At 68.5% G+C, this 20,166-nt stretch overlaps 3 protein-coding genes across 3 annotated transcripts in view; 2 read left to right on the plus strand and 1 right to left on the minus strand.

Moving 5' to 3' along the window:
- LOC106494648 (zinc finger protein 721-like) overlaps positions 1-20,166 on the minus strand; it is a 37,018-nt gene that overhangs the window by 7,873 nt on the left and 8,979 nt on the right. Inside the window, exon 5 of the mRNA XM_067313887.1 lies at positions 9,834-10,757. Coding sequence (XP_067169988.1) covers positions 9,834-10,757 — 924 coding nt within the window. The remainder of the gene's footprint in view (positions 1-9,833; positions 10,758-20,166) is intronic.
- Positions 5,488-7,813, plus strand: LOC106497307 (zinc finger protein 436-like). The gene has a single exon (XM_067313801.1). The coding sequence runs from the start codon at positions 6,244-6,246 to the stop codon at positions 7,243-7,245; it is 1,002 nt and encodes a 333-aa protein (XP_067169902.1). The 5' UTR covers positions 5,488-6,243; the 3' UTR covers positions 7,246-7,813.
- Positions 12,969-18,354, plus strand: SH3BP5L (SH3 binding domain protein 5 like). The gene is made up of 7 exons (XM_067313782.1): positions 12,969-13,050; positions 13,822-14,434; positions 14,881-14,943; positions 15,189-15,317; positions 15,485-15,646; positions 15,758-15,931; positions 16,940-18,354. The coding sequence occupies exons 2-7, from the start codon at positions 14,222-14,224 to the stop codon at positions 17,378-17,380; spliced, it is 1,182 nt and encodes a 393-aa protein (XP_067169883.1). The 5' UTR covers positions 12,969-13,050; positions 13,822-14,221; the 3' UTR covers positions 17,381-18,354.

Below are 20,166 nucleotides of genomic sequence, written 5' to 3' on the forward strand. Positions count from 1 at the left end.
ATGGAGCTGGGATGCTCCTCGGAGGGTGCCTTGGGGGTGGGATGCTCCTCGGAGGTGGGCTTGGAGCTGGGATGTCCCTTGGAGGTGGGTTGGGAGGTGGGACGCGGCTGGGAGGTGGGAGGCTCTTTGGAGGCAGGCATGGAGCTGGGATGCCCCTCAGAGGTTGGAGGAACCTCGGAGGTAAGCTGGGAGGCGGGATGCCCCTCGGAGGTGGGATGCACCTCGGAGGTAAGCTGGGAGGCAGGACGTCCCTCGGAGGTGAGATGCACCTTGGTGGGAGGCACGGGCAGCTGTGCGGTCGGACCGGCTCGCGCGGAGCTTTGTCCGGCCTGGTCCAAGGAAGCTCCAAGGATGGAGCCTGCAGGGGGGGGTCTCTGGGAAAGAGGCAACGACGGGACCAGCAGCTAAAGGGTCCGTTAAGCAAACGAACGGCTTAATGCTTCAACGGGGAAACCGGGGCGTCGCTAACACCCCGAACCCAGGTCTTGCACCAAACCAAACCTGGTTCGGGCTCGAGGTAACGTCTCCATGGGTTGTGAGCTCTTCCGGTGCCCACGGAAAGATCTGAGGAACTCGGGTCCGTAATAACGTTTAATATATTATTCTAACTAGGAAAACCAACAAAAACCCAACCCAACCCAACCCAACCCAACCCTAATCCTGTGAAATTCCCATTTTAGGCACTGTCCCCATTGCTCCTCTTGCGAGTAGGGATCAGCAAGGTAGGGACGCGCTGCTCGGTCTTTCTAAAAGTCGGGAGAGCTACGGCCGAGGCTTGGAAAAGACCCCGGCGTTGTAGAACGGTTGAGGCAGGATCCTCCTGGTGCTCCGAAGGGTTGAGGAGGCGTCTGGAGACCCTCTCATCCGACCCCACTACTCCACCCAGGGCCACCCGGAGCAGGTTGCCCTGGGGGCTCGGCACGCGGGGCCCCGGCGTCCTGGCCACTCTCCTCCGTGGGGATGGAGGCGGCTCTCAGATCTCCAGGTGCCTCTTTGCTGACTTTTCCCGGCTCGGGAGCAGGTGGAAAGGCACCTTCTGCTCCCTCCGGTGCCTCCCGGGATGGTTCCAGGTGCTCGGGACCATCCCGGCAGCTCTCAGCCGTGCCGTTTGCCACCCCGTCGCCTGCTGGGATGAGTTCGGAGCCAGGATCGGACCTGGCGGAGCCCGGCCTGCCTCCCGCAGCCTTTCCCCCGCGGAGGGACGGATCCTGCTCCGCGGGAAGGGCCGGCGTCTGGCCTCAGCGCGGCCGGGCGAGGGGGAGCCCGGCACGAGAACCTCTCACCTGGGCCAGGGGATGAGGGAAACCTCCTCTTCCTCGGAAACCCGGAGTGAATCCGGATCCCTCTGGACTGGAACGGACGTGCAGCTGGGAAGTGCCGGGAGCGAGGGGGCCACTGGTGGCTGTTCCCGGCCTCTTTCCCCCATCAGGGAAGGGCAGGGGGGAGCCGTGAGCAGGACGCGGTGGGAAGAGGGCAGCCGGAGTGGCCCAGCTCCCGGCAGCTGCTCGGGAATCCGCAGTGGGAAGGGGAAAGGATGTGGAAAGGCCAAACCGGGCAGTGGAAAAAAAGGTGCCTTTGCTGCCCCCGGGGCTGCTCCGGGACCCCCCCGGGTTACTCATGGGATGCTGGGACCAGGACCGGGACCAGGATTGGGATTGGGATGGGGACCAGGATTGGGATTGGGACCAGGATTGGGACCAGGACTGGGATCAGGGCCCAGACTGGGATCGGGACTGGGATTGGGATTGGGATCAGGACCAGATTTGGGACCAGAACCAGGATTGGGACCAGGACCAGGACCGGGATCGGAACTGGGATGGGGATGGGGATCAGGATGGGGGCCGGGATGGGGGCCGGGCTCTCCCCCCGCTCCGGCTGCGGGACCAGCTCCGCCCCAGCTCCCGTATGGCTGCAGCAGCGGCGGCAGCGCCTGACCCAGGAAGCTCAGCCCCTGATATCCGGGGAATGAAGTGGAAAAAAAAGAAAAAAGGAAGGAAAGGAGAGGGGGAAGAAAGAAAAGAGGGGAAAGAAAAGAAAGAGGGGAAAGAAAAGAGGGGAAAGAAAAGAAAGAGGGGAAAGAAAAGAGGAAAGAGGAGGAAAAAAGCAAATAAAAGGAAAAAAGGAAAGAAAAAAAGGAAAAATAAAGGAAATAAAGGGAAATACAAGGGAACTCCCCTCCAGGCAGCCGGAGCCCCCCACGCCGGCAGAGCCATCCCCAGCCCCACGTGCTGCCGGCTGCGGGGGCGGCTCCGAGCCCGGCTGCACCGTGGCTGCACTGGATCCAGGGGGAATGAAATGGGGGGGACAGGATGGAATCTCAGAGCACTTTGCCGTGCCGCAGGCGCCAGCGGGTGCCGGCGTCGGAGTGCCGGGCGAAGCGGCGGCCGCGCTCGGGGCAGGCGAAGGGCCGGGAGCCCCCGTGGCCCCGCCGGTGTGTCAGCAGCTGCGAGTGCAGCCGGAAGCTCTTCCCGCAGGAGTCGCACGCGTGGCACCGCGGCTCGAGGGTGCCGGCGTCGTCGGGAGCATCCGCTTCCTCCGCCGGGCCCGCTCCGTCATCTGCCGGGAGGCAACGGGAGTCAGGGGCTGCCGGGAGGCAACGGGAGCCACCAGGAGCTGGGATCCACTGGGAAGCAACAGGAGGCAATGGGAGCTGGGAGCTGCTGGGAGGCAATGGAAGTTGGGAGTTGCCAGGAGGCAATGGGAGGCAACGGGAGCTGGGAGCCACTGGGAAGCAACGGGAGCCGTCGGGAGGCAACGGGAGCCGCCACTCGCCCAGGGCAGAAAGGGAGCAAATGGGCAAGAGCGACTGAGCCGGGGAGCCCCTGGCGGTGCATCCCGGTCCCGGCGGTGTGGGAAAGCTCCAGCTCGGCCGAGCCGAGGGCACCACGGGGCGGGAAACGTGCCGGCGGATGGCCGCCCTCCTCCGCTCACCTTCCAGGGCGCTGCCGACCCACTGCTCTTCCCCTCGCTCCATCCGGGGATTGCGCCGGGCGGGAAGGTCCTGGCGAAGGGAAAGGCGAGCGGGGAGGGGAGACGGTGGGAGCGTGTTGTGCAACGTAAGGAAACGGGCGGAATCCGGGCGGGAAACACCCTCCCTGCAAGGATCGCGCCCTACGCGCGCCCCCGCTCCGGTTTTCCCCCCCGTTCACCCCGATTCGCACGATGCAGCGGCATCGGCCGAGCCGCAGGCGTCGCCCAATACTGCTTTTAACTTTAAGGGGCCCAGAGGTTCCCGCCGCGGGGAGCTGCCGCCTCGCGTCGCGCGGCAAACCGAGGCCTCTTGAGCCAAAACACGCCGGTTTTGCCCGAGACAAAGAGGAAAGTCCAGACCGGCCGCGGCGCGTGGACGCCCCGGTTGGCCTTTCCATGGGTTTGACGTTTCGGGGTTCTGCTGGAAGCTGCAGGGTTTTAGGCTCCTGCTTCTGGATTTTTCCACCCCGAATCAGCTGCCGCCCGGCACGGAGACACGAGCCAGCCCGGGACGGCGGCCGCCTTGGACATTTGCCACCGGCACGAGCCGAAGCCCGATGGCGCTCCGACTCGGGAGCTGTGGCAGCTCCGTGGATGAGGACGAAGCTCCGGGTTTCTTCCCCCCGAAAGCCGGCAGGGAAGGGGAAAACCCGTGTGGCCCTCGCCAGCGGGTCGGCTGGGGGGTGACGCAGGTTTCCCCTCCTTCGCCGCCACTCCGAGCGCCGTGCGGAATTTGGAAAGTGGTGCAAAACCGCAGAGGACCAGACCAAAAAAAAAAACCCCCAAAAAACCCCAAACCACCCCAAAACCCGCAGCCACCAAGTTCGGCAGCAAAAACGCCCGTGGCGACACTCACCTTGCAGCACCTCGAGCCAGGGCAGGCGGCAACAGCTGCACTGGGAGCGGCGGCGGCTGCACCGGGAGCAGCGGCGCTGCAGCCCGGCGAGCGGGCTCGGAGCGGCACAGGAAGGGGTTGGAGCAAAGCAGCGGCATTGCGGCCGGGAGGGAGGCGCAGGAAGGGGGCAGCGGCTGCCGAGCCGCTCCGGCAGCGGGGAGCAGGGAGCGCCCGGGCCTGGCACTCCGGAGAGTCTTAGAGCTGGGAAATCCTGGTCCTGGCACCCCGGAGCATCCTAGAGCAGGGAGCTCCCAGTTGCAGCACCCTGGAGCACCCCAGAACTGGGAGCTCCCGGTTCCAGTCCTTCTTCCCCACGTGCCCCGGATCCAGGAGCTCCTGGTCCCAGCACCCCAGAGCTGGGAGCTCCTGCTCCTGGCACCCTGGAGCACCCCAAAGCAAGGAAATCCTGGTCCTGGCACCCCGGAGCATCCCAGAGCCGGGAGCTCCCGCTCCTGGTCCAGCTTCCCCATGTGCCCTGGAGCCAGGAACTCCTCATCCTGGCACCCTGGAGCACCCTGGAGTGGGGAGCACCCAGTCCCAGCACCCCAGAGCACCCCAAAACTGGGATCTCCTGGTCCCGGCCCCCCCCAGAGCGGGGTGCACCCGGAGCCCCGCAGCGCTGGCTCGGAGACTTTTCTGCTCTCCTCCGCCACGAACTCGAGCACGTGGCGGCAGAGCCATGCCCTCGCCCGGGACCCCTGCTCCGGAGCGGAGCCCGGGCGCTCTGGGTGCCGGCGGAGGAGAGGGGATGAAGGCTGCAGGAGGAGGAGGATGCTCTTCCCAGCATGGAGACGGTGCTGATGGCGGAGGACAGGCCCGGTGCCGGGGACCTCGCACGAGCGCCGGGGCTTTCGGGTGCCGCCCGGGGCGGCGATGCCGGACAAGCCGCCTCACCCCTCCTTGCAAACGATTTTTAGAACGATTCTCACGGCGAAGCTTGGTTCTTTCTCCGTTTGCCACCGTGTCAGCGGCGGAGCAGAGAAACGCGGCGCAGCCCCCGGTTAAGGAGCGTGAAATTCAGCGCTCGGGGCCGGACCGCCCTGTTTTGGCAGCCGGGGGCAGCGGAGCGGAGCGGAGCGGGGCTGCGGCTGCCGGCGGCGGAGGCGGCGGCGGCGGCGGCACCGGGGGTTGGGCTTCCTGGGTCAGGCCCCGCCGCTGCCGCCGCTGCCGCCGCCGCCGCCGCCTCCTTTGTGAGCCCGGAGCCCCGCAGCGAGCAGCGGCGAGAGCCCCGGACCCGCAGCCCGCAGCGCCCGCAGCCGCCCCGGGCAGCGCGGAGCGTCCGGTCCCGGCTCCGCATCGCTCCCGCAGCCCGCAGCGCCCGCAGCCGCCCCGGGAGCGGCACCGATCCAGGCTACGATCCTCGCTCCGGAGCGCCCGATCCCGGTCCCGATCCCGGTCGCGATCCCCGCCCCGATCCCGATACCCGCTCCGGAGCGCCCGGTCCCGGTCCCGATCCTGGTCGCGATCCCCGCTCCGGAGCTCCCGGTCCCGGTCTCGACCCCGATCCACGCTCCGGAGCTCCCGGTCCCGATCCCGGTCCCGATCCCCGCTCCGGAGCTCCCGATCCCGGTCTCGACCCCGATCCCGATCCACGCTCCAGAGCGCCCGGTCCCGCTCCCGCTCCCACTCCTGATCCCGGCCCGGAGCGCGCGGTTCCGGCCCCGATCCCGGCCTCGATCCCCACTCTGGAGCGTCCGATCCCGATCCCGCATCACCCCGGAGTGGGGAGCACCCGGTCCCGGTCCTGATCCCGGTCCCAATCCCGGTCCCGCAGCGCTCGGGCCGGGCTGGAGCCTCCCCCCAGCCCGGGCTCTGCCCCTGCCGCCGCTGCCTGCAGGTAACGGGGGGGTTTTGGGGGGTCCCCGGGCACCGGCCGCTGCTCCCTGCCTCAGTTTCCCCGGAGGGGGACGCGGGTTGGAGGGCGGCTGGTGGGGAGGGAGGTTGGGAAACAGGCCCTCTCCCCGTGCTGTCTCCGGGTCCTGCCATTCCCGTTCTTCCGGAGCCAGGGCACCCGGGGGGGCTGCTTCCACATTCCGGGGGCCTCATCGCCGGAGGAGCTCCCTTCCGGCTCGCTTCTCTCCCCGGGCAGGGTTTCCCCTTCCTGAGCGTGGTGGGATCTCCTGGCTGGATGGGGAGGGGGAGCCAGGGCGCCTGGTTCCCGCGGCTCCGGTGCCCCCGTTTCCCGTGGCTCCGCGACGGGAAGATGCCGAGATACCTGCGCAGGTGAGCAGCGGCGCAGGCAGCCCGTCGCCCTCCCTTCTCCCGTTTCCGCACGCACCGGAGGAAAATCCCGGGGGGAGACTCGCGTGCCGCCACTGCCCTCCGGTTCGGACGTGAGTCCCGTCGCCCCCGTTGCCTCCGCCCCGGCGGGCGATGAGATGGGGATGGAGAGCAACCAGGAGGAGCCGCGGCGGGCCGGGCGCGGGCCGGCGGCCGGGCGCACCAAAGGGGCCGAGGGGAAGCCGAGGAGCCACGCGGCCGAGGCCGGGTGCCCGCGGAGCCCGGAGGCGCCGCGGCGGCAGCGGGCGGCGGGCGAGGAGCGGGCCGCCGTCTGCCCCGAGTGCGGCAGGAGCTTCAGCCGCAGCTCCAACCTGGCGGTGCACCAGCGACTCCACGCCGGCCAGAAGCCCTACAAGTGCCTCGAGTGCGGCAAGAGCTTCAGCCGCAGCTCCCACCTCATCACCCACCAGCGGCTGCACACCGGCGAGAAGCCCTACAAGTGCGCCCAGTGCGGCAAGAGCTTCAGCGACAGCTCCACCCTCATCACCCACCAGCGGCTCCACACCGGCGAGAAGCCCTACCAGTGCCCCGACTGCGGCAAGGGCTTCAACCAGAGCTCCAACCTCACCTCCCACCAGCGCACCCACACCGGCGAGCGGCCCTACAAGTGCCCCGAGTGCGGCAAGAGCTTCAGCGTCAGCTCCTACCTCATCCGCCACCAGAAGATCCACACCGGCGAGCGGCCCTACAAGTGCCCCGAGTGCGAGAAGACCTTCAGCCAGAGCTCCAGCCTCATCATCCACCAGCGCGTCCACACCGGCGAGAAGCCCTACCGCTGCCTCGACTGCAACAAGTGGTTCAGGAACAGCTCGGACCTCATCAGGCACCAGAGGACCCACACGGGCGAGAGGCCCTACCGGTGTCCCGACTGCGGCAAGAGCTTCAACCGCAGCTCCAACCTGATGACCCACCAGCGCATCCACACGGGCGAGAAGCCCTACGAGTGCCCCGAGTGCGGCCGGAGCTTCACCGTCAGCTCCGCCTTGATCAAGCACCAAAGGACCCACCGGGAGGGGAAGCCCTACGAGTGCCCCGACTGCGGCAAGAGCTTCGTCCGCTGCTCCAACTTCATCACGCACCGGAGAACGCACGTGGGGTAGAGCCGCGCGCCGTGCCGCTCGCGCTTCCCCGGCTGCGCCCGGATGGGATGCGGGTGGCATCATCCGTCTGGCTGCAACCAGGTCGTCCGGGCTTGGCGGACCTTCCTCTGGAAGAGCAGGAGGTGGAGAACGGACCCTTTGGAGGCTGCAAAACCTTGCGCCGGCTCTGCCCGCTGGTTCCCATCTGCGGGAAACGGGCCGGTTCCGCACGGCAAAGGGGCCGCGGCGGCGCCGGGAATCGGCTTCCTCGCCCAGACTGTGTCCGAGCCGCTGCTCCGGCGGCAGAACCCTCCTCGCGGCTGCTTTCCGCCGTCTCCCGCGACCGGCGCCGGCCGCGTAGCAGCCGTTTTCCCACCTTTTCCGGACTAATAAACCACGGTGGGGCACGTTAAGGGCCGGCAGCGGTGCCGCTTCCCGCGAACCCCCCACAGCCGGTGGCGCTGGGGGTTGAGTCCTCACTCGTCTCCGGGTTATTTTCCAGCTGCAATCCCTGCCCTGTTCATCCCTGGCTTCTGCTCCGATTAATAAATTTGGGGGCGTCCTTCGGGCGAGGTTCCCGCGGGACAGAGCTGGCTTTCCAGCCCGGCTGCATAATGCATCCCGTTTCTTTTCCCCCCCCTGCTCCGTGCTGATAATAAGCGGGAATCCGGCCTTTTCCTCGGCTGGACTAAACCCCGCTCGTTTTCCACCACGCTGCGCTCGGGAACCTCCAGGGCCGAGCTGGTTTTTCCGGCTGCGCTGCAAGGAGCCGGGTGCGGGATGGGGGGGGAGGAAAGGTGGCAAATCCCGGGTGTGGGAAGGACACGGGGAGCCGGGTGAGCAGGATGCTGCCCCTATGGAGAAACCTCACCCTCATCCACAGGGAGTGAAGGAAGAGCAAAGCCCGGAAGAAAATCGCTCCCGTGCTGCCTTCGGGAATGACGTTTTGGGTCCGAAGGGGGGTTTTTCTCCGCTGGGTTTGGAGCCTTCCCCAGCAGCCGCCCCTGCCCAAGCCCCAGGGTGCGGGAACGGCCCATCTCATTCCCATCGGGAATGGGGAGTGCGGGACACCATCGCCCAGCATCCGGGATAGGGCTCGAAAGCCTCAGGCCGAGGTTGGGGCAGGTTCATCCCATCCCTCCTAATTGCCCTTGGCGGGAAGCGAGAGGAAGCAGCACACAAAACCGGGCAGGAAAACTTAGCGGGGAAAAAAAAAAACCCCAAAATTGCAGTTTAGCTGCATTTGCCCCCAAAACATCCCTTTAAGCACCATGAGCTGCCCCCACCGGGACACAAAGTCGGCCGTTGAAAGGGGAAACGGGAATCAGCTCCGCAACGGGATGAGCAGCCTCAGGTGCAGGTGGGCGCGGAGGGGACGGAGGTGGGAGAGGAGCTCGAGCAGCCCCGGAAAATCCCTGCCTTTTCCCTCCCAGGTTGCTCCCAGGGATCGGCGTCGGCTCCGGCAGCTCCTTTGCTTTGCTGCCTCCGGGCCGAGCCGGGATCGGGCGGGATGAGCCGGGGATGGAAGCAAGTCGCCCAGGGGCGGGATGCGACTGCTGGCGGTGCCTGCACCGAGGTATCCCATGGGAATTCCCACATGGGGATGTCTTCCGGCCGACAGCCGGGATTTTACCAGCACTTTTAGGATTTGCCTCATGCCCGCGCCCCCATTCCTGGGGGTGAGACCCCAAAACCGCCATTTCTAAACCCAGCAGGGAGGGCGACGCCACCGCCGTTGTTCAGCCTTTGGGGGTTCCCGGTCCCACGGAGGCTCCGGCGCGGAGCGCGGCGGGCGTTTCCCAGGAATCCTCCTTCCCGCTCACCTCCAAGGGGCCCCTTAAAAAGCCCCCCCGAATCCCGCGGGCTGCAGGCTGCAACGCGCCGATTTGGACGGAAACGCGAGCGAAGCGCTTCTGCGCCCCGACGGCCCCGGAGGATCCGTAGCGGAAGCCGTCCGGGGGCTTTTTGCAGAATATTTATTAAAACCTACGGCCCAGCCTTCTCCTTCCTTCCCCCCCTCCCCCCGTGCACCGTTCCGGTGAGTCCCGGTTATCCCGCCGAGCTCCGTGCCCCTCCACGGTTCCCCTCCGTCCCTCCTTGGAGGCGGCGTCGCGCCGACGGAGGCTTTTGGCCGCGTTTCGGGAAACGCCGAGAACATCTAAGATCCTGGCGCAGGAGAAAGGCCGGGTTGGGTGTGTGTGGGGGGATCGAAGGGGCCAAGCGACTCCCGAGCCGGCTCCGGTTCCCAGTTAAGAATTGAAAAACCACCCGAGTCCGTCGGGATCCTGCGGCGGCTTTCCCGGACGCCACCGGCTGCAAACGCAGCGATTCCCAACCTGGCTCCCCAACTCCGAGCATCTTCTCCGAGCGTTTCCCCCCCCCCCCGGAGAGCGCCGGTGGCGGCGGGCAGCTCCTGCTCCAGGTGGGACCCGGCAGGGATGGACCTCAGCCGTCTTCCCGGGTGGGATCGGGGGCGCGGAGGAGCGGGTGGGAAGCTGGAGCAGAAGATGGGGGCTGATGGCCACCACGGCCAACGCGGACCTTCCCGAGAGCCGCCCCTTCAGGCCGGGCACCCGTCGCGCTCGTCGCCCGCGTGGGTGCGGTGGTGCCGGATGAGGTCCGAGCTGCGGTAGAAGCTCTTGCCGCACCGGGCGCAGGCGTAGGGCCGCTCGCCCGTGTGGATGCGCTGGTGGGTCACCAGGTTGGAGCTCTGGCTGAAGCTCTTGCCGCACTCGGGGCAGGTGTAGGGCTTCTCGCCCGTGTGCACCCGGTGGTGGGTGATGAGCGTGGAGCTCTCGGTGAAGCTCTTGCCGCAGTCGGGGCAGGCGTAGGGCCGCTCGCCGGTGTGCGTGCGCTGGTGGCACACGAGGGTGGAGCTGTCCACGAAGCTCTTGGCGCACTGCGGGCACTGGTAGGGCCGCTCGCCCGTGTGCACCCGCTGGTGCCGCATGAGGGACGAGCTGTCGTTGAAGCTCTTGCCGCACTGCGTGCACTTGTAGTGCTTCTCGCCGGTGTGGATGCGCCGGTGGCGCAGCAGCGTGGAGTTCTCGCTGAAGCGCTTGCCGCACTCGCCGCAGCCGTAGGGCTTCTCGCCGGTGTGCGTGCGCCGGTGGCGGGCCAGCGCCGAGCTCCAGACGAAGCTCTTGCCGCAGTCGCCGCAGGCATAGGGCGCGTGGCCGCCGTGCGCCCGCTGGTGCTGCACGAAGTAGGAGCTGTCGCTGAAGCCCTTGCCGCACTGGGCGCAGACGTAGGGCCGCTCGCCCGTGTGGGTCTTCTGGTGGCGGGCGCGGGTGGAGCGGATGCTGAAGCGCTTGCCGCACTCGGCGCAGGCGTAGGGCTTCTCGCCCGTGTGCACGCGCCGGTGCTTGGCCAGCGTGGAGCCGTGGCCGAAGCGCTTGCCGCACTCGGCGCAGCCGTAGGGCTTCTCGCCGGTGTGGACGCGCCGGTGGGCGGCGAGCGCCGAGCTCTGGTTGAAGGCGCCGCCGCACTCGGGGCACTTGTAGGGCTTCTCGCCCGTGTGCACGCGCCGGTGCACCAGCAGCGCCGAGGCGCTGCCGAAGCGCTTCCCGCACTCGGAGCAGGCGTAGGGGCGGGCGGCCACCGGCGCCGGCGGATCCCGGCCCCGCGGCTCGGCGCTCCGGGTGCTGTCGGCGGCGCTTCCAACTCGCGCCGGGTCGCCCGGAGCGGGATCGTCCCGCGCCGTCCCTGCGGAGAGAGGAGAATCCGTGCAGGAGAGGAGCGGAGCCGCCGCGGGAGCCCCGGTGCCGGATCGCTCGCCGGGCTCCGGGAATCTCTCCGCGCTCCGGGAATCTCGCCCCGCTCCGGCTCACCCGTGCAGCCGATTCCCGGGAACACGTTCTCCTCCAGGTCCCGGCTGCGGGGGGCCGGCGGTTCCCTCCCCGGCTCCATCCAGCGGGTCACATCAGAGCCGGGAACGGGGTGAAACCTGCTCCGGGAGAAGACAAGGGGAAGGACGCGGCGCATCCGCCTCTCCGCACCCTCCGTTGCTGCCCCGGAGGGACGCGGATCTCCCCGGTGCCGGGGGTCGCGGCCCCCTTTTCCCGCGGCGCTGCCGGGGGGGGGGGGAGCGTGGGAAACCCCGGGGCGATGCGGAACCGGGGCGAATCGGTGGGGAAAAGGGACCGAACTAAAAACCCCTCAGTTACCTGCGGGGCAGAGCCGGGCTGGGGGGGGGGGGGCTGCGCCGGGGGTCCGGCACCGGCACCGGCACCGGGCGCTGCAGAACCGGCACCGGGACGGGCGACTCCTGATTGCTGCAGAACCGGGACCGGCGGCTCCGGGTCACTGCAGAACCGGGACCGGCGGCTCCGGGGCGCTGCAGAACCGGGACCGGCGGCTCCAGGTCTCTGCGGGACCGGTCGCTTCGGGTCACTGCAGAACCGGGACCGGCGGCTCCGGGCGGCTCCGGGGGGCTCCGGGACCGGCGGCTCCAGGTGGCTCTGGGTCGCTCCGGGATCGGTCGCTCCGGGGCGTTGCAGAACCGGGACCGGAGGCTCCGGGCGGCTCCGGGGGGCTCCGGGACCGGCGGCTCCGGGGCTCCCCCGCCGCGCTGACCCAGGAAGCTCAACCCCGGCTGCGGCGAGCAGGGGAGGGAGCAGCCGGCGGCTCCGGTGCCGCTGCAGCGGCCAGGGCCCTCTAGCGACCGGCCGGCCGGGGCCTGAGTGTGAGTGTGAGTGTGCAAACGTGTGCAAACGGTGCGTGTGCACGCCCCAAGGGGGAGGGGGGGTGCAGCTGCGTGTGTGCGAGCTTGCAAACGTGGCCGGGTGTGCGTGCATGCTCTGCACGGGTGTGTGCAAATTGTGTGTGTGTGTGTGTGTGTGTGTGTGTGCATGCACTACACCGGTGTGTGCAATGTGTGCGAGTGTGCATGCACCATGTAGGTGTGTGCAAGGGGTGCATGTGCCCCACATGGGTACGTGCAATGGGTGTGCTTGTGCATGCACCACATAGGTGTGTACAATGTGTGTGTGTGCATGCACTACACCGGTGTGTGCAATGTGTGCGAGTGTGCATGCACCACGTAGGTGTGTGCAAGGGGTGTGTGTGCCCCACATGGGTACGTGCAATGGGTGTGTTTGTGCATGCACCACATAGGTGTGTGCGTGTGTGTGTGTGTGTGTGTGTGTGCATATGCACCACATGCCTGCATGCAAAGGGCCCGGCTGCCCCCCCCTCGACAAAACCCTCTAAATCCACGTTGAATTAAAGGCCGTAAATTCAATCAAATCCCCTTCGCTGGCCCGAGAGACAACTCTGGGGCCACCCAACACGGGCCGCCTGTAGCGGGCGATCCTCCCGCTGGCTGTTTTTCAACATATGGACACACACTGATTGGGGGGGGGGGGGGATTTATTGCTGGTATCCGCGCGCTTTCATAGAGTTTAAAACACATAATGGTTTCGCCCACCCCCCCCCTCCCCCGGGCAGGGCGTGGAACAGTCCGCGGCGCCCCGCCATCTTGAGGGCGCTGGGCCAGAGCCGTAAGACAAGATGGCGGCGCCCAGTAGGGGAAGAGCCTCCTCCATTTCTCCCCTTCGTGCGGGAAGATCGGGACAGAGCGGGACGCAGATACTCAAAGACGATAATTTAGAGTTTTAGAGCCAGGATGGGGGCTGCCGGGGCGCGGCAGAGCGGGCGGGAAGGCGGCGTGGCGCTGGGGGCCGCCATTCCGTACGGCGGGAGAGGGGAGGGGAAGGCGGCGGAGCGCTGTTTCCGGTTCCGGCGGCCCTGCCGCGGGGAGGACGGGCCGGGCGGGAGCGGGGGGGGGGGGCTGGCTGCCGCCGAGCCGCTTTGGCGGAGCTGGAGGTAAACAGAGGCCGCGGCGCCGCCTCGGTCGGTCCCGGGGGGGGGGACGGCGGGTGTCGGGGGGGGGCGCTGGGGCGGGGAGGGGGTGCTGCTGTTGAGGGGGGGGCTTGGAGGGGGCAGAGGGTGGGGGGGGCCCATCGTGGGTGGGGGGCAGCGGGTATGGGGGGGGCATGGGGGGGTGGGGGGGCTGGGTTGGGGGTGCATTGGGGGGGCCATGGGTGGGGGGCAGTGAAGGGTCGGGGGGGCTGGGTTGGGGGCGCATTGGGGGGCCATGGGTGGGGGGCAGTGGGGGAGTCGGGGGGGCTGGGTTGGGGGCGCATTGGGGGGCCATGGGTGGGGGGCAGTGGGGTGGTCGGGGGGGCTGGGTTAGGGGTGCATTGGGGGGGCCATGGGTGGGGGGCAGTGGGGGAGTCGGGGGGGCTGGGTTGGGGGTGCATTGGGGGGGCCATGGCTGGGGGGTAGGGGAGGGTCGGGGGGGCTGGGTTGGGGGGTGCAGTGGGGGGCAGTGGGGGGCTGGGGGATCCATGGGAGGGATATAGGGATGGGGAATGGGTGGGGGGCACACGGAGGGGTGTATGGGTGAGGGTTGCGATTTGGGGGGGTCCTTTAGGGGGTTATGGGCAGGGGGCACATTGGGTTGGGGGTGCATTGGGGGGGGTGTCAGGGCAGCCGGCACGGGCGGGATCCGGGACGCTTCCGCCTCCCCCCCTCGGAGCGCTGGCGTCCACTCGCTCGTCCAACCCGCTTTGCTTCTTGCCGGTTGTTTTCCAGCCCCCCGTCCTGCCGTTGCCGCCGATCGAGCCGGATCCCGCGTCCCCGCGAGCCTCTGCCGGGGGTGGAGGCTTCCCGCAGCCGGCGCTTCCCCTCCACCCCCGGGCCGGACCGGGCCGCGCCATGAAATAAGGTCGCCGCCGCTTCCGCGGATCCCGCCGGGCCTCCGGGCGCTTCCGTCGCCGCTCGGCCGGCGCGCGGGGTCGGGGGTGAGTCTCCCTTTCGCCGATGGCTCTTCCGGCGTCGCCCGGCGCCGCGGCCGGGGGCCCGTGGTGAACGGGCGCCCCCCCGGTTAGGATGCTCGCGCCCCCGTGAGGTCTGCGCGCCGCCCGAGGGGGACCCGCCGCAGCCCCGGCCGGCCGAGGAGGAGGCGGCGGCGGCGGCGGGGGGGGATCCCGCCATGGGAGACTCGGAGCAGCGGCTGATTTTGGGCGCGAGCGCGGGCGACGGGCGGCAGACGCCTCCTGGGCAGCTGCGGGCGCCCGCAGATGACGGGCACGAGCCGGGCGCGGCGGTCTCCGAGAGCGCCTGCGACGGCGAGGACTCCGGGCCCCCCCCGAAAAGCGAGGAAGGAGTGGAAGAGGAAGAGGAGGAGCTGGACCCCAGGATACAGGTGAGCTGCGCGTGCTCGTCCGTAGCGGGGCTCCAGCTCCTTCCCGTTTCGGAGTTATCCGCGTGCGGCCGTTTGCCCGTTCAGGCCAGCGCTGGGAAATGAAACTTCCCTGGGATCCGTTGTTCTGGCGGAGCCGACCCTTCCTAAAGCCGGGATGAAAACCCGCTCCTCGCCTGTCGCTTCCCGAGGCCGGTTTTCTGCCGAACCGGGGAACTGGAATGCCGGGTGTGACCTGGGGGAGAAGAAACCCAGCGTTTTTGGGGAAAGGCGGGTGGAAGCGGATGAGGAGCAGGGAATACCTCGGCGCCCGGTCGGGCCGGCAGCGTGGTGGCTGCGGCGAGTCGGAGACGGTGTCGGGAGCGGAGGTTTGGGGGGGGGATTTTGGGGCTGCGCTTCCCGGGGGGAGTCTCTCCGCTCACCCCGTGCTCGGCTTTTCCCTTCTCCAGGAGGAGCTGGAGCATCTCAACCAGGCCAACGAGGAGATCAACCGCGTGGAGCTGCAGCTGGATGTGAGCGCGAGGGCGGCTTCTTCCCCTTTCCCCTCCGGGCACCTCCGAGGCGGGCGCCGTGCCGGACTGCGTGGATCAGTCCCGTTCCTTGGCGGTCGCCTTCGAGCTGCTCCGCCGCCGATTTTTGGCGCTCGGCAGGGCCGGAGCGCGGGTTGGGAGGCGAAACCCGAGCGCCGAAGGCCGAGGAGGGGGCTGCCGCGGCCCGCGGCTGGCGCTGACCGCGGCCTCTGCTCCCCCTCCGGCAGGAAGCCCGCACCACGTACCGCCGGATCCTCTCCGAATCCGCCCGGAAGCTCAACGCTCAGGGCTCCCAGCTGGGCAACTGCATCGAGAAGGCTCGGCCTTACTACGAAGCTCGGCGCTTGGCCAAGGAGGTACCGGCGCGTCCCGCTCCGCGGCCGGCGGCCCTGGGGCGGAGCGGAATAGGTGCCAGGACGCCGGGCTCCCTCCCTCCCTTCCGCGGCCTGGGAGAGGGAAGGGGCTCGGCGCCCGCGGGCTCTTGCCGCTCCGTAACGCCGCCGCCGCCGTCCCCCCGGCGCAGGCCCAGCAGGAGACGCAGAAGGCGGCGCTGCGCTACGAGCGGGCCGTCAGCATGCACAACGCGGCCCGCGAGATGGTCTTCGTGGCCGAGCAGGGCGTCATGGCCGACAAGAACCGCCTGGATCCCACCTGGCAGGAGATGCTCAATCACGCCACCTGCAAAGTGAGTCCCGACGGAGCGCGCCGCTCCGTGCCGTGCCGTGCCGGAGCAGGGGGGGCCGAGCGCTGAGGCCTCCGCGGCTTTCGTCCCGTCCCACCCCGCTCCGTTGGCCAGGTGAACGAGGCGGAAGAGGAGCGGCTGCGGAGCGAGCGGGAGCACCAGCGCGTCACCCAGCTGTGCCAGCAGGCCGAGGCCAAAGTGCAGGCGCTGCAGAAGTCCCTCAAGCGCGTCATCGTGAAGAGCAAGCCTTACTTTGAGCTCAAGGCGCAGTTCAACCAGATCCTCGAGGTGAGAGGAAGGGGACCCCGCCGGGATCGCTGGGCGCGGAGGATCCCGGTTTTCTGCCGGCGTTCGGCGGTGGGGAGAGCAAAGGAGACGGCTGGGGTGGGACGCGGCCCCTCTCCCGTTCGGGAAGGAGCGTGGGGAGAGCAAAGGAGACGGCTGGGGTGGGACGCGGCCCCTCTTCCATTTGGGAAGGAGCATGGGGAGAGCAAAGGAGACGGCTGGGGGGGGACGCAGCCCCTCTCCCGTTCAGGAAGGAGCACAGGGAGAGCAAAGGAGACGGCTGGGGTGGGACGCGGCCCCTCTCCCGTTCGGGAAGGAGCGTGGGGAGAGCAAAGGAGACAGCTGGGGGGGGATGCGGCTCCTCTCCCATTCGGGAAGGAGCATGGGGAGAGCAAAGGAGACGGCTGGGGTGGGATGTGGCCCCTCTTCCATTCGGGAAGGAGCGTGGGGAGAGCAAAGGAGACAGCTGGGGGGGGATGCGGCTCCTCTCCCATTCGGGAAGGAGCATGGGGAGAGCAAAGGAGACGGCTGGGGTGGGATGCGGCCCCTCTTCCATTCGGGAAGGAGCGTGGGGAGAGCAAAGGAGACGGCTGGGGTGGGATGCGGCTCCTCTTCCATTCGGGAAGGAGCGTGGGGAGAGCAAAGGAGACGGCTGGGGTGGGATGCGGCCCCTCTTCCATTCGGGAAGGAGCATGGGGAGAGCAAAGGAGACGGCTGGGGGTGGGACGCAGCCCCTCTCCTGTTCAGGAAGGAGTACGGAGAGAGCAAAGGAGACGGCTGGGGTGGGACGCAGCCCCTCTCCCGTTTGGGAAGGAGCGTGGGGAGAGAGCAAAGGAGACGGCTTGGGGGGGACGCAGCCCCTCTCCCGTTCGGGAAGGAGCGTGGGGAGAGCAAAGGAGACGGCTGGGGGGCGGACGCGGCTCCTCTCCCATTTGGGAAGGGGGCTCGGGGAGGCCGGGACGGCGGAGGCCGCGTCTCTCCCCCCCCCCGCCGCCTCTCCTCCCTCCGCAGGAGCACAAGGGCAAGGTGACGGCGCTGGAGCGGCGGGTGTCGCAGGCCAAGACGCGCTACTCGGTGGCGCTGCGCAACCTGGAGCAGATCAGCGAGCAGATCCACGCGCGGCGCCTGCAGCGCCTCATCGTGCGCCGGGCCTCGCCGGTGGGGGCCGAGGCCGCCCCCCAGTACGGCGGCGGCGGCGGCGGCGGCGTGGAGGCACCGGCGGGAGGAAGCCGCGGCGGCGGCGGCCGCCTGGGAGCCGAGTGCCCGCCGGCCGACACGCTCTCGGTGCTCAGCCTGCAGACCATCGCCTCCGACCTGCAGAAGTTCGACTCGGTGGAGCATTTGCTGGGGCTCTCGGACGCCACCAGCCTCAACAGCGACGAGATGGAGGAGCGGGAGCAGCGCCGCGGCGCCCAGGGCCACTTCAAGCACCACCGCAGCGTCAGCCTCTAGCCCCGCTCCGCTCTCCTCCGCGCCTCTCTCTCGCTCCCGTCCCTTCCCTCGGGGAGCCCGGACGGCGGGAACGGCGGCGCTGCGGCATCCGGGAGCGAAGCTCGGGGAGAGGAGAGAGGATGGCGGCTCCGCGCAGCGCGTCTCCGGCCGCCTCTTCGCGGAGGTGAAGCCCCGGAGGGGCCGGAATCGGCAGGGTTCGCTGCTTCGCCCCTCCGGATTCGGCGGCTCGCCGGAGCTGGGCGCTCCGTAGGGGAGTCGCTCTCACAACCGCCGGCTTCCCCGGATCCCGGCTCCCGTGGAGCTGCGACGGTGGCTCCCCTTCCTTCCTCCGCGGCGGCTTCAGGCGGAAGAAGCGGAAGCGAGTCGCCGGCAAAGCTGCGCTCCGGAGCCGGCGGCGTCCTCCCCCTTTCCGCGAGGGCCCCGCGCCCCTCTGCCCGAATTGGGGATAAGGTGCCTGGGGCCAGGCCTCCCCCCCACCCCCTTTGCAGGGCTGTCCGGCACACCGCGAAGGACGGGGGTGCGATTTTGGGTGGGGGGAGCCACGGGCCTCTCCGCTCCCCCTGCCCTGCAATTCCGGTGCTTACGCCCCCGCGTCTCTGCCAGGGAGGGTGGTCGGCGCTGCCGGCGTTTTGGGAAGGGGAGGGAAGAGCGTCAGAACCGCCTTCACCCTCCTCCTTTTCCCCTTGAACTTTGGAGGTTACGTTCGGTTTATTTTCCATCCTCTTTTCCCCCCTCCCCTCCCTTTTCCCTGCTTTCCCGGTGACGGATGAATCGCGGGGAAGCTCATTTGCACTAGCGGGCCGGAGCGGGAGGCGGCGGCGGGGCCGGGAATGTGTCCGTGCCGTGCCGACGCCGGCGCCGCGGGCTTCGGCCGCGCTGCGGCTGCGATGAGAACCGCGCGGTTCGAGGCAGCCCCGGAGCCGGCGGCTCCCTGCGCCTTTTAGCGAGAGTAAAGTTGGTTTTTCTTTCCCCTTCTCCGTCTTCCCATGGAGCGCTGCCTGCTTCCGCCTCTCTTCCCGAAACCGCGCCGTTTCCCTCCGCCCCTGCACGGGCATCCCGGCAACGCCGGCTCCCTGCGGCAAACCCCGGGGAAAACCCGCTCGTCCTGGGGGAAGCGGAGAGGGACGAGAGCTGGCGCCCTGGATTTGGGCTTCCGCGAGTGCGGACGGCAAGGATGGCACGGAGCCTGCGGAGCCGGAGGCCGTCGGTGTGTTTTCCGCACACGGGTTTTTTGCCCTTTTGCCGCACCTCCGGCACGGCATCCCCGCTCCGCGCCCGGGGGAGCCGCTCGCGATCCTCGGGTCCCGCTCGGCGCTTCCTAAGCCGATCCTGGGGAGAAACGGGAGGAAAACGGGGGCGTTGCGGGGGGAGCGCGCCGGTGCCGGGGGGGGGTGACTTTGCACGAGCATCCCGGTCCGTGCGCGAGGGATCCCTGGCTCTGCCCGGCCTCGGAGGAGGCGGCGAGGGGGGGAAACGCAGGCGGGAGCCAGCGGAGGGGCGGCGGGGTTCAGCCGGAGCAATCCCGGTGCTGGCGGCCTGGGAAGTGGATTGGAAAAGGGCGGCGGGTGCAGCGGCAGCGGGGATTTAAGGGTCGTAAAAGCCCCGCGGTGGCTCCGTGCTCGCGGGTTTGGCACCGGGAGCGAGGCGAAGGGCCCCGGTGCTCCCGGCTCCGGAGGCGGCAGCTCCGCTCGGCTTCCCGCAGCACTGGCCCTTCCCCCGGGAATTGCCAACCTGGGAAAAGGCTGGATTTTTGCAACCACGTGGCCCCGAGCCGCCGCTCCGTTCCCGGGCTCAAATTCGAATGGATATTGCGCGGGATCCGGGTTATCCCTGGCAGCCGAGGGTGTGGGCTGGAGCACGGGAGCCGGAGTCTTCGTGGATCCCGGACTCGGGGTGAATATCGTGGGAACCGGGAACCGCCGCCAGCAGCCGGCATGTTGGGGACAGGTCCGAGTTACTGAGAAAAGGGAATTTAGGGGGCTCATCCGGCGGCGTTTTTATTTAAGGGGGAAGAGGGAAGGGCAAAATTCCCAAGGGAAATCCCCCAAAGTTGGGGTAAACCCGAAATCCAGCAGCATCCAGCCCCCGGATGGGTTTGCAAGGGATCAGCTGCAAAAGAGGGGCCGGGAGGCCGAGAGCCCTCGTGGAAAACGCTCCGGCATTCCTGAAATGCTTTCGCGTCGCCGGCGGCTCCGGTTTCGGCTGCGTGCCGCTTCCCCCCCCCCCCCCCCCGGCGTGGTGGCAACGGGCCTGTTTGAAGCCGGTTTTTCCCGCTGTGCCGCCGGAACGAGCCCCTTCCCGCTCCCCGGAGTCCATCCGGCTGCAAACGAGCCCTTTTCCTGCAAAAATTTGGGAGTTGCCGCTGCTCCGAGCAGCGACGCGGTTAAGACCACGTAAGTTTGGTTTTGATCCAGAAATAAAGCCGTCGTCCCCCGGCGCTTCCGGCACCTTCTTCCCGGGTGGAAACGCTGGGAAGGGGCTGGGACCCTGCGGACGTGGGGCAGAGCTACCCCGGAGGGCGTTTTGGGGCAGTAACGGTCCAAACTGGGCTGTTTTGGGGTTTTTTTTTAAGTTTTTTGACTTCCCCCCCCCCCCCACTAACGTAGCTTTACCGATTGGGAGGATAAAATCATCCCGCTGGAGACCCTGGAACCAGCGGGACCTCGCAGGGCCTGGCACGGTCCATCCCGGCACGGTGCAAAGCCTCGCGGGTAGGAAAAGGAAAAAAGGGAAAAAACCATAAAAATACAGAAACCTCCTCTTCCCACGCCGCTAAAAGCCCGTTT

Source organism: Apteryx mantelli, chromosome 32, assembly GCF_036417845.1.
Source record: "Apteryx mantelli isolate bAptMan1 chromosome 32, bAptMan1.hap1, whole genome shotgun sequence".
Taxonomy (NCBI): domain Eukaryota; kingdom Metazoa; phylum Chordata; class Aves; order Apterygiformes; family Apterygidae; genus Apteryx; species Apteryx mantelli.